Here is a 13,045-nt window from a genome sequence, read left to right as displayed (position 1 = left end):
GTGTACAAGTCAGCGAGGCCAGTAACGGGCAGAGGAATAGGAGGACCCGGGACTCTCATTTCACAAGTGTGGGTGGGGTCTGGTAAGATTGTCTGACTGCTTGATGTTAAAGTAAAAAAAAAAATGCACTTGTCTTTTGGAAACGTGGGACGTCGGAAAAACACACTGGGGAGCAACAGATCTAGGTGTTTACAGGGAAAAAAGAGACAGAAGAAATAAAGGCACAGCCTGGATCCTCTCAGCTGCTTAACACCCAGTGTTGTTGGGAAAACTGAAAGTTGGTGGTCAACGGGCCTGGCACAGGAGCATGTGATACATGGGACCGTCAGTTCATGCAGCGTCATGCGTTCCAAAAACGACGGTAATAGGTGGGTATTAACAGTCCACTTGAAAGGTGAGAAAAGAGATTCAAAGAGCCTTATGAATACAGTTGGAATCCAAAGTTAAGTGACAAAGTCAGGCATAGTGGGCCGCCCTCCTGTCACAATACATCCCGGGCACAGGGCTGAGCACGAAACCGTGGGAGCGGAGCTAAGAAGGTGGGAAGAATAAGAGAGGTCAAGGTCAGGAAGGCAGGAGAGCCATGGGCGCACCTTATGGGGTCAGGGAGGTGCCCCCAGTGGCACACGGGGGCGGGGGGTGGGGGGAAGAGCAGAAAGCCAGAGCAGCACAAAGGAAACCATGTGAGACGCTGGGAGATGGCAGACCCAGGGACTGTGTGGACTTGTCCCATGGGGCGGGGCCAGAGCGCAATCAAGAAAAGCAGCAGGTGGACCCGCTTCCCGGACGCCCTCTTACAGTCCTCACGACACCGAGGCAGGCGTTAGGATCACCATCTTCACGGGAAAGACGGCGGACCGAGCTCAGGCGTGGTGAGGACCCCAGCTCAGCGCCGGCCCGCGGGCCCGGAAACCGCACTTGTCTGCAGACACCCGTCGCCACCTTCTGAGAAGGACCTGCTCAGGGATTTGCAATGATGCGCGGTATGAACATCAGACCATCCCTCCTGTCCCTGTTACCCGCATCCAAGGACACCCTTTAAACATGTGATCCTGGTAAAACCAGGACGGACACCTGTAGCCGTTCAGGCCTCCGAACAGCGCTTCTCAAATCTGAATGTGCGTCACTCCACCCGGAGACGGCTCCGGTTCGGGGAGGTCTCTGGTTCTGACTGCTAACGGTGCTGCGGGTCCGCAGGCCACACTCGGGGCAGCAGGGCCTTAGGGCACTGGTTCCCAGTTTCCTGAGCCCCCGGAACCCCTAGGGGGTTCCCAAACCTTCTCATTCCTGTTTCCCGTCCCCAGAAACTGTGGCTTAGCTGGGCCGGGGCATGCTCTGGGCTGGTGATTTGTAAGGGATCCTAACGTGCAGACGAGATTTGGAACCAAGTATGCAAGGAAATCTGTCCATAAAAACGAGAAACCAATAGTGTAATTTAACTTATGCACGGCTGGTGCTTTATGGAGTGCGGTGGGGGACGGAAAGCTGGTCACACGCATCAGCAGCCCCGCGCTGCCTCCGCCGGGAAGCCGGCTCCTCCCTGCGGTCGGGCAGGAGTGCCTTTTCCTGGGGAAGAGAAGGGGTGGNGGCGGGCCAGAGCCCCGCCCCGCCGCCCGCCTCGCTCAATAGGAGGTTCATCTGCTCCTTTCCTGACTGCAGCGCCAATTACAACAAGGCCTGGAAGCTAGACGCCCACCTGTGCAAGCACACGGGGGAGGTAACGGGGCGCGGGCCGGCCACGGAGGGTGTGGCGTCCAGGCGCAGCGGCTCGGGAAGGGGTGGCCCGCCAGGTGGGCAGCGCCCCCGGGCCCGGGGCAGCACGTGGCTGCACCCGCCTTTGCAAGACAGACACAGTCTTGGCACCCGGATCACAGGGGCGCACCAGCTCCGCCTGAGGTTCGGGAGGGGCTGGCACAGGTAGACAAGTTCTAAGACCGAGGCGGCCTTGCTGCGGAGCACCCCGAGCCGCTTTGATCCTTTGCCGCTTCTCCTTTGATCTTGAGTCTTGGTCTGTCACCACCTCCTGGAAATCTTTTTTGTTTTTTGTAAGTGGGTTTTTTTTTAATGTTTTATTTATTTCTGAGAGAGAGAGAGAGAGACAGCAGGGGAGGGTCAGAGAGAGAGGGAGACACAGAATCTGAAGAAGGCTCCAGGCTCTGAGCTGTCAGCACAGAGCCCGACGCGGGGCTCGAAGCCATGAACCATGAGATCATGACCTGAGTCGAAGTCGGACGCTTAGCCGACTGAGCCACCCAGGCGCCCCTTGAAATAGGGGCGGAGGAAAGATTCGTTTACTCGCATGCTTTCTACGCCCCCCGCCCCCAGCAGGCACCTGCCTTGATCCCTGGGCTCCTGGCACGGGCCTGCGTTCATTCCGTCATAATTCTGGAGCGAGAGTCGTCAGCCAAACAGAAGAGGTTTCTGCTAACCCGACTTGATCCTTTAATTGGGACAAAGGAAGTAGGAATGAGACGCAGTAAATCGAGGGCTCCAGGAAAGGTCTCTTTCGACCTGAATGAGAAGGAAAGGGATCCAACCATGCAGACTCAGGGAAAAACAGTCTGGGCAGAAAAAACTGCCGAAGGAGCTGGTGATTGAGCGTGATTGGCCTGTGATGGAATGTGATTGAGTTGGGGATCGTATAAGAGGAGATCTGAGAAGCAGGTCTGGTGGGATCATTTGTAGGCCAGGGTCAAATAGGGCTTGAAGTTTGGGTTTTATTTTGAGGGCAATAGGAAGCCTTTGGAAGATGAGTGGGGGCAGGGAAGGAAGTTCATGGAGGCCAAGGAATCTGCCCGGTTTCCCAGGGTTTGGCAGAGCCTGGCTTGACCCTGCCTCAGCTAAAGGCCCTTTAATTCTTCTTCTTTTTTTTTTTAATGTTTATTTTTGAGAGACAGAGTGTGATCAGGGGAGGAGCAGAGAGGGAGGGAGACACAGAATCCGAAGCAGGCTCCAGGCTCTGAGCTGTCAGCACAGAGCCCGACTTGGGGCTCGAACTCTCGAGACCATGACCTGAGCCCAAGTCTGACTTAACTGACTTAACTGACTGAGCCAACCCCCTGAAGGCCCTTTATTTCTCAATCCTGAGACCGGCAGCCCCTGCCTTTGCTCCAACATCTACCTAACTTCCAGGCTGTTCGCACTGCTCCTCTCTGCCTGGGCTCTACCCATGCCCCCAGCTGTATGGCCGGCTTGCCCAGGGACCAGCTCCACTTAGAGCATCCAGTATGTTCTGCTTCCCTGTCCTCTCCCTTGCCCGTCCTGCCCCTCAGCTTCTGGGTTCTGAAACCAGGAAGGCTGGTGAGAGAAGCCTGTGGTCACTTTCATGTCCCTCCCTGAGGACCCCTGGGGCCACGGGAGCCTCCTCTCCCTTCTGTGGGTCACCCCCAGAGCCATGGCCCAGGGGAAGGATAGATTGTGTCCTTGGGGTATGGGAGCAGTCACCCTGTGACCCCGCTCTCTCAACTGCACCTCTCGCAGACCATAAATTGCACTCCTTTTTATTTTTTATTATTTTTTTAAATGTTTTAATTTATTTTTGAGACAGACAGAGCACGAGACAGGGAGGGGCAGAGAGACAGGGAGACACAGAATCTGAAGCAGCTCCAGGCTCTGAGCTGTCAGCACAGAGCCCGACACAGGGCTCGAACCCATGAACGTGAGATCATGACTTGCGCCGAAGTCGGAGGCTCAACCGACTGAGCTACCCAGGTGCCCCTTGCACTCCCTTTTAAACAACAACATCAAAAAAAAAAAAAAAGAAAGAAAGAAAAAAGAATCACAAATACTATGCAAAGTTCTGTGGCTCTTCGGCTGGTAATACAACTCTTCTGTCTGCCCGCCTACTTGCGCTGCTACTAGTACTGACATTTGAGGCCATGGTACCTCCCTCCCGACTGCTGGGGGGCTATGGTTTTCATAGTTAAATACACAAAACTGGTTATTTGGGGGATGTGTTTTGACTTTTCCTATAGGTTCAGAGTGGACACCCCACAACCCCCTTCCCCACCCTACCAACTCCGGGGTCCCAAGCAGGGGTTACGGTGAGGCTGTGAGCATTTTCTGTAGGGGGCCGGGCACTGTGTTAGCACCGACTCTGGGTGGGTCCGGGATGAGGGAGCCCACACGTTCGGTGGGTAAGAACATCTCGGTGGTGGAGATGTGTGCACATCGGCCAGAGCGGACAGGTCACCTCTAAGGGTTGCTGTTGGCGCTTGCCATCTGGGTGGGAGCCGGCTACTGGTGCTGTTACTGGGAAGGCCACCCGCTCTCACGTGCTGTTCACAGAGCAGAATCTACGGCATCGACTTCGTGGGGACGTTGTGGCATTTGTGTAACTTACCGAGTGGAAGCCGTCCCTGCAGAGCTAAAACGTCCCCTCCACACTCTACGTCTTTAAATAGGACCAGAGACAGTAGCGAGGGCAGGATCAACGTGTTTTTTTCTTTCCTTCCTGCTAGAGACCCTTTGTTTGTGACCACGAGGGGTGCGGCAAAGCCTTCGTCAGGGACTACCATCTGAGCCGCCACATCCTGATTCACACTGGGGAAAAGCCCTTTGTGTAAGTAGAGGACAGTGTTTTGGCCTTTGAAGGGGTTGGTTTCGGCATATCGACCTGGGAAGAAGATGCACTGTCAACTTCGTGCGGTCCAGAGTGCACAGCGCCCTTCATTTGCACCTCCTGGTATAAGAGGAGCCTGGGGTTTGAACGTGGGGAAGAGAGGAGGGGCTGGTGGGTCATTTCAAGGGCTTCAGGAATGAGCTTATCTGAAGGTCCCAGCAGTTTGCATCGTCTCCTCTCCCTTTAAAGTACGTACTCAGGGGGAGACACACCTCGGAAAGCACTCCGTTCAGACCAGATGGGGTCATGGCTCCGCATTGACCGGGGTCTTTATGAGCCAGTAAGCGGCTGGGATAAGAGACAGAAGCATACAGAGGTAGAGCTTTTGAGAATTTATCTTGTATTTCTTCAGAGTAAGCCGCTTCACTTCTCGCATACGAGGCTTAATTTTATTTCCTTTGGAGCTGCTGCTGATCTAAACGGGTGGAGGTATTGCTTGTCTTAAATCAGCTTCTTTAGATGCTTTCTTTTTTTAAGTTTTGAAACATTTTTTTTTAGCTTTTACTTTTTTACATTTGTTTATTTTTGAGAGACAGACAGACTAAGCGCAAACAGGGGAGGGGCAGAGAGAGAGGGAGACACAGAATCTGAAGCAGGCTCCAGGCTCTGAGCTGTCAGCACAGAGCCCGATGCGGGGCTCAGACTCACAAATCGGGAGATCGTGAATGAGCCTCGTTGAAGTCAGACTCTTAACTGACTGAGCCTCCCAGGCGCCCCGGAATTCATTCTTTTGAAAATTGCCATGTTTCAGGCCTCTGTGGTAAAATAGATTTTTGTACTTAAAAAATTTGTTTTTAACATTTTAATTTATTTTTGAGAGACAGAGAGAGACAGAGCACAAGCAGGGGAGGGGCAGAGAGAGAGGGAGTCACAGAATCCAAAGCAGGCTCCAGGCTCTGAGCTGTCAGCACAGAGCCCACCCGACGTGGGGCTTGAGTTCGNGAGAGACAGAGAGAGACAGAGCACAAGCAGGGGAGGGGCAGAGAGAGAGGGAGTCACAGAATCCAAAGCTCTGAGCTGTCAGCACAGAGCCCGCCCGACGTGGGGCTTGAGTTCTCAAACCGTGAGATCGTGACCTGAGTTGAAGTTGGAGCTTAACTGACTGAGCCACCCAGGTGCCCCTGAATCAGCTTCTTTAAAGCAGTGGTTCTCAAATGTAGGGAGCATGAGAGTCCCCTGGAGAGCTTGTTAAAAAAACACAGAGTACTGGACCCCACCCCGGAGTTTCTGATTCAGTAGGTATGGGGTGGGGCCCGAGAATTCATATTTCTAGAATTTGCTAAAACTGCAAATTCTCAGGTGACGTTGATGCTGTTGGTCCGGCTTTCACACTTTGAGAACCACTGAACAGAATGTTCCGTGAAAACACCGAGGTTTCATTGAGAAAAGAGTAATGACTTAATGGATACCCAGTGCTACATCGAGGAGACCATATGGAGAAATAGCCGGGTGACAAGTTTTGTGGATGTCAGAATTTGGTCTCGTAAGCCTGTTCTCTGTGACAGCTCCTCGAGCAGGGAGGTTTTCCACGGATCGGAGATGATTTCTTTTAGTTTTAAGATGATGATGATGAATGTGAAGTGTCTCAACGTCTCACTTCTAAGGCCCAAACAGTGTGAGGAAAGTGAGATGTCAGTTGTTGGCACGGGATAATCTTCACTGTCCCTGTCCATGCAGAGAGCCACCTCCATGTGACCCGCGTGCCAGCCGGTGTGAACAGGGCAGAGAACCTGGGGGGCAGGTATCTTCAGTTCAGTCCCTGTTCAAGCACCGAGTGTATCACCAGAATCCGTGGCCCTAAGGGAAGCCTAATGTATTTCAAACTGTAGTTCAGCCGGCCTGGCACAGCGTAACTGAGCGCGGTCGGGAAAATGGGGCCTGGTATAGGCTTCGGCCTGGAAGCTTCGCTTCGGGGAATTTGTTGTGCAGACGCACTTGTGGCTGAATGAAAGGCCGGGACAGGGTTCTGTGCAGAGCATTGGAGTCAACCCACGTGCTCGGCAGGAGGGACTGAGAGGCAGAGCAACGGCGCACATCCCCAGCGGCTGGGAAAGCAGGCGCGTCTGTGAAGCCGTGAGCGGGTCTGCGGGCGCATTGGGCAAAGGAAGAGCGTCCAGAGGGCCGCCTTTCCCTGTATGAAAAGGAGCACGAGAAGGTTGTGCACTTGGATTTGCTCCTGTCCGTAGAGAGGCCGCCTGTTCTGACTGGGAGCGGCAGGGGTGAGGGGTGGAAGGAAACACGCAGCTCTTTGGTGTCTGAGCTGAGTTGCTATATACTCTTTCAAAAACTGGACCTTACAAACGGGGGCTGGATACAGACTCCCAGGGTGAACTGGAAAGGGAGGGCTGTTCGCACTGGAACAAGGCAGCTCTGTGGTCACTGCTTCCGGCTCTCGGCCCCAGGTCCCCAGCTGGACAGTGTGACGCGGCTGTCTCTCTGGCCTCTTAAACTCCACGTGGCCAGAGTCTCTTGAAGTGCAGTCCGAGCTCTGCTTCCTATGGCCTTTCCTGCCCTCGTTCTTGTCGCTGGCATCCCTGTCCACCGATGACCCGCAGCAGAGGCAGGGCCGCCTCCGCGCACACCCCGTCCTCCTCTCCGGTCCTCTCATCCGTCCCCTGCGGGAGGCGGGCATCAGCTTCTGTTACTTCCCGTCGGGCCCCTGTCCCCCTCCAGCTGCCAGGGTCGTATTTCCGATGCTGACGCCCACCTGAGCGGGGTTTGGCGTTTCCTCTGCCTCCAGACCGTCTCCCTTCTTCAAGCCGTGCAGGCCTGAAGTGTTGCTTTCATCACGAGGTCCAGGATCTCGGACTTTGTTACAAAATGTTGCATCAACAACCTCTGCGATCTGGCCTTTCTGGGATCTTGCCCTGTTTGCTTGACCCTCAGACATAAAGTGTGGTCCGTGCACCACCCTGCAACTTGGTCTGTGTTTTCGGTCCCCCTGTACCTGCTCGGGGCTCCCTGTCAGGACATTTCTGGGCCCTGTCCAGTGTCAGGATTGAAGTCAAGAGCGACAGGAAACCCAGCACGACAGAGGCTTACACAAGACAGTCTCCGTTTCTCTTATGTGACAAATGCAGGATGGACAGTCGGGGGCGTTTCACAGTCAGTAGGACTGGGCGCCTTATAACTTGCCGCTGCCTCCTCATCTTGGGGCTTCAGCGTCGTGGTCCGAGATGACCATTGGTGTTCCAGCTGTCAGAGGCATTCCAGCCACCAGGATGGGTGAAGGAGCACGAGAGGCGTGCCCCCTTTGGGACACTTTGTGGTTGTCGAGCAGCTTGGGCCAGAGACAGCTATGTGGCCAGCCCTAATTGCAGGGGAGGCTGGAAAACGTTCTATTTCTGTTGACCATGTACCCAGCTAAAACTCGGCCTTCTGCCTCTGGGGTCAAAAACAGCACCTGTTGCCATCCGTCATGTTCTCTGCCCCGCAGCCCGCCTCCTGTGTGCTCCCACTTTCCCTGCGCATGGTCAGTCCCCTGTAGTCGGCCCAGCACCGCATGGTGTTACTCAGTGCTTACTGGTGAGTGATGGCTAAGGTCATGGAAGTCCTGCTTTATCCCTCAGGCTGAGCTCTCTCACAGAAAGAGCACACATTTAAAAAACAACTTGACGGGCGCCTGGGTGGCTTAGTCGGTTAAGCGTCCGACTTTCGCTTAGGTCATCATCTCGGGGTTCGTGGGTTCGAGCCCCGCGTCGGGCTCTGTGCTGACTGCCAGCTCAGAGCCTGGAGCCTGTTTGGGAGTCTGTGACTCCCTCTCTCTCTGACCCTCCCCTGCTCACGCTGTCTCTCTCTCTCCTAGAAATAAATAAAACATTAAAAAAATAAATAAATAAAAAATAAAGAACTACTTGACAAAGAATTTGGATAATTCAAGGCCAAGATCTGGAAACACTCTTTAAGGAGAACCAGAATGGCTTGGTGATAGGCCAGAGGGCATTGTGGTTTGTGGTTTTGCTCCAAATATCTGTTTTTACCTCTGAACATAAGCTAAAAGTAGTGTTTTGAGGTCTTCTTGGAAATGCAGTTTATTGTGACCTTTCATGGAAAATTAAGGTTCTCAGATCCTAAATTAAGAAACAATTTAGCTTCAACATCGAGTTAAGCCTGAGCAGGTTTGGGCGTTTGAAAGTAATGTCTTCACCTCCCGTCTGCCCAGCTCATGAAGGATGTGCGATGTACATGCCTGATTTCAGAAGCCATACGTGAAGATGCATCCTTTCCACGGTAATCCCATCAGAGGGAGATGCTGACACTTGGGCCTAACGCTGTGGAATTTGTTAGAATCTATTTTACACTGTACCTTGGACAGCACTTTTATAAAGGAGGAGGACAATATGTCTTAAAATTTTTCCCTCGGTTTGTTAATATTTTGATTTATGCGATTCCTTACAGTTGTACAGCTAGTGGCTGTGATCAGAAATTCAACACAAAATCAAACTTGAAGAAACATTTTGAACGCAAGCATGAGAATCAGCAAAAACAATATGTAGTAAGTATGAATGATTTTCTATGCTTCCACCATCTGCGTAGTTTGATGCTTATTGTCTAATATCCTTAAAGTGCCCATCAGCTAGATTCTGTCTGTCGGATACCTGAATTTGGCCCGACTACTAGCTATCATAATAATGGCTTATTTTGAAAGCGTACTTTCTTGTGTGTATGCTAATGAAGTTTATGATGGTAGACCGCCCCCAAATGGGACAGTTTTGCTGTGTCAGATATGTTCATCTTGAAAGCTTCCTGGCATAGACTCTGACTGTCGCTTAGTGGGAGCAAGGAGCGAGTATAAATCGTCACGGTGTGTTTATCTTGAGGGACTTCTCTTGTGAACTGTTCTTTGATCTGTCTGAGGACTCATGAACCTTTATCCAACAGTGCACTTTTGAAGGGTGTGAGAAGGCCTTCAAGAAGCACCAGCAGCTGAGAGCCCACCAGTGCCAGCACACTAATGAACCACTGTTCAAGTAGGTGCTTCACGTGGGCGAGGCCTCTCGTATTTCAGGTGGGGGGAAGGTCGACGTGCAGGGGCGCCCGGGGGGGGCTCAGTCGGTTAAACGTCCGACTCTTGAGTTCAGCTCAGGTCATGATCTCATGGTTCAGGAGTTTGAGCCCGTCCAGGGCTCCATGCAGAGAGTGCAGAGCCCGCTTGGGATTCTCTCTCTCTCTCTGGCCCTCCTCAGCTCATGCAAGCATTCTCACTCTTTCTCAAAATTAAAAAAAAAAAAAGATTGAAATGCAGAGGTTGGATGCAAGTGTTCTGAAGCTATGTCTTAACATCACTCTATACGGTGAGTGGCCGTATATATATGGGGGCATTTCAGGAGTTTGATTTTGCTTTTCTTTTCTAAAGGAAACAGCTGATGTGTTTCAGAAGGATTTCTGAGATTAGCACAGTGTGGCAAAGCTTGAGGGGGGAGCTGAGAAATGACGTTATTCATATGCCATGTCATTCTGCAGACACAAAGCAGCCCCTTCCTCCAGAGCAAGAGCGGCCGGGCCTGTCGGCCTGCATTCGAGAGGCCTTCAGGGGGGACAGGGACGGTGGCCGGACACACGGGGGTGGACTTGGAGAGGGCGCAAGGAGCCCTGGCCGCCTGCTCCGCTGTGGCCTTGACGACACGGGCTGGCGACCACGCGTCCCCACGGTGCTTCTGGCCCACGGGGTGGGGGGAGGGGAGGGCGGCCGCGCTTTGCCCGGAGTCACCACAGGGCCGGGGCCGTCCTTGCCGGAGGTGGGACGTGCGGGCCCCCGGCACTGCTTGCCCGCCATGCCGCCCCTGGGCCGCAGCCGTGGAGACCCGCAGCGCAGGTGCCGCAGGGATCTGCCTTGGCCATCTCGCTGTCACTGCGAACAGTGTCTTTTCAGACGTATTGCGATGAAAACTATTTGATCTGATCACATGCAAAAAAAAAAAAAAGCCAGTCCTGGCACTTTTCTCTCAGTGTGTTTGGTCTCCAGGCTGGTCCAGTCCCTTGAACTTCACCTGTGATTCAGTCTCAGTTGGCTTGGTTGTGGGGCGAGCCTTGGGTAGCCGGAAGGGACAGTCANCCCCCAGCTGATGCTGCACAGAGACGGATCGGCTCACGTGTCGTGTGTCGTTCACGCAGGTGTGCCCACGAGGGATGCGGGAAGCACTTCGCCTCCCCCAGCAGGCTGAAGAGACACGGGAAAGTCCACGAGGGTGCGTATGGCCGGCCCTGGTGGCGCCAGCTCTGAGGGGACACTCAGCGTGTGTCGGTCTAATTCCTGGCCCGCAGAGTGCGTGCTGTTCTGCTCCACGGCCGTGCTGAGAATTGTGACACTGTCTAGGCGGGGGCAGCACGCTGGCCGCGTGTCGAGGTGTCAGACTCCCGACTGGGCCCTGTGTGTCGTCTGTTGTCGCACTACCCCCACCCCTTACCCCCGTTGCCACCCAGGGCGAGCGCTGTGGCACCTGCCGCAGGGGCCTGGCCGGTGTCCTGCCCGAGCGTCAGCGCTCCCGCCAAGCTTGGCTTCGTCACCACCATCGAAAGGCCATTCTCCTTCCTGGCGCTCGCAGGGCTGGGCGGGCGGCGTGGGGTTCTGGGGGAATCGGCCCGTGACTTTGCTCAGAAAGACTGGATTACGTTACTTGACTCTGTTCTCTGTTCCAATGAGGGAGTTTTGTATCTGTCTTCCAGTTTTCTGAGTACAGAGTATGGTTCTGGTTTTTTAAACCAGAGGCCCGTAGCTGAAGGCTGAGCCTCGTTCCCTCGAGTTTCACTCTGGCATCTGGTTGCTGAAGTCCAGGTGGGCCGGTGCACTGCCTGGTTCTTCGCTTCCGGAGCTCTGCACCGTGTCCGTCCTGGTCCGCAGGACCACCTGTTCCTTCTGGTTCTTAGGTCCTCCCGTAGCTGCCCCCCGAGTCTCTCGTGCAGGGCGGAACCTACCAGAGGCTAAGACCTGAGGAGGCCGGGGCGGGCACACAACCACCGAGACTTCGTGCTGGTGGTTCGCCAAACCCAGAGGACCCCAGGGCTCTTACACTGAGGGAATCCAGAAGCAAGCAGGAAGCAGGGAGGGAAGGGGCTGCGGGCCAGCGGCCGGGGAGCGACAGTGGCCAGAGCCCCCGTGCGGGCCGCCCAGCGTACCAACCACCGCGGGGGAGGGCGCCGCGTTCTTCCGTGGAGTCTGCTCGGTGGAACCCTGTGCGCAGTGAGCACCTTGCTAGTGCTCATTATTTGGCTTTACTATCAAACAGAACTTCTTAGTGTTCGTTCCCACCGCTAGAGGCTAACAGCGGAAGGTTCTTGGGAGGTTGGAGGGCAGTGCTGTCGGCTTGTAAGCTTCCTTTCTGATTACAGTTGGTGTCCACACCGAATATTCACAAAGGGCAACGCGCTGATCTGTTTCTCCCGAAACAGGCTATATGTGTCAAAAAGGATGTTCCTTTGTGGCAAAAACATGGACGGAGCTTCTAAAACACGTGAGGGAGAGCCATAAAGGTAAGGCAGACGCGCACGGCGCCGTGTCAGCTTTGCCTCTGTGGTTTTGAGGAGGGAAGGACTCGCGTGTGCCCTAAAACATAGGCCTTTCTGTGACGCGGGTGAGGCACCGGTCCCTCCGCCGCCGTCGGGCAGCTNAGCTCTGGGGGACAGTGGGGGAGGCGGTGGCCCAGGTGCTGGAGGACAGGGAGGGACACGGGTCTGCTCCGACTTCCCCCTCGCCCGCGGCCGCCGTGCGGGGAACCCCGCTCCCCGGGCAGGGCACGGAGGGGCCTGATGCCATACGGGGCCTGGGGGACCTGGACGGACTTCCGGGCAGTAAGAACCGCGCTGGCCTTCTGGTGTGTGATCGTCAGGACCTTTGTGGCCTCAAATCCATCACTCGCAGCCCCCGTGGGACGTTTTCCTGCGTGGCCAGCCCCAGGGGGCCTGGCTAAGGTGTCTGTCTGCCCCGCCAGAGCCCGTAAGGTGCGAAGTGTGCCAGAAGACGTTCAAGCGCAAGGATCACCTGAAGCAGCACGTGAAAGCGCACGCCCCGGCGCGGGAGGTGTGCCGGTGCCCCAGGGAGGGCTGCGGGAGGGCCTACACCACGGTCTTCAATCTCCAGAGCCACATTCTCTCCTTCCACGAGGAAAGGCGCCCCTTTACCTGTGAGCACCCTGGCTGCGGCAGAACGTTCGCGATGAAGGTAAGGCCTGGCCTCACGGAGGCAGTCCTTTAGACGTGAGGCCTCGCGTGGGGTTCCCGGGAGGCCCGGGTCCCAAGGCGCTGTCCCAGGGCGTGCGGAGGGGGGAGCGCGCTGGCCCGGGCTTCGCACTCCTGCTTCCGCAGGACCGGTTCTCAAGTCCGCACAGCAACCCGATCTGCCGATGCAGCGGTTCTCCAGTGGGGCCCTTGGCCCAGGGCAGCAGCATCACCACAGAACTTGCTAGAAATGCAGATCCGTAGCCCCCT

General features: G+C 55.0%; 1 protein-coding gene across 1 annotated transcript in view; it reads left to right on the top strand.

Moving 5' to 3' along the window:
• The first annotated feature begins 342 nt into the window (after positions 1–342).
• GTF3A (general transcription factor IIIA) overlaps positions 343–13,045 on the top strand; it is a 13,957-nt gene continuing 1,254 nt past the window's right edge. Inside the window, exons 1-9 of the mRNA XM_077745418.1 lie at positions 343–368; positions 801–872; positions 1,555–1,717; positions 4,461–4,561; positions 9,020–9,116; positions 9,503–9,591; positions 10,736–10,809; positions 12,011–12,091; positions 12,550–12,779. Of these exons, the coding sequence (XP_077601544.1) occupies positions 343–368; positions 801–872; positions 1,555–1,717; positions 4,461–4,561; positions 9,020–9,116; positions 9,503–9,591; positions 10,736–10,809; positions 12,011–12,091; positions 12,550–12,779 (933 nt within the window). The remainder of the gene's footprint in view (positions 369–800; positions 873–1,554; positions 1,718–4,460; positions 4,562–9,019; positions 9,117–9,502; positions 9,592–10,735; positions 10,810–12,010; positions 12,092–12,549; positions 12,780–13,045) is intronic.

This window comes from Crocuta crocuta, unplaced genomic scaffold (genome assembly GCF_008692635.1).
Source record: "Crocuta crocuta isolate KB4526 unplaced genomic scaffold, BGI_CrCroc_1.0 scaffold258, whole genome shotgun sequence".
Classification (NCBI taxonomy): Eukaryota; Metazoa; Chordata; class Mammalia; order Carnivora; family Hyaenidae; genus Crocuta; species Crocuta crocuta.
This window is presented reverse-complemented; position numbering and strand designations above follow the sequence as displayed.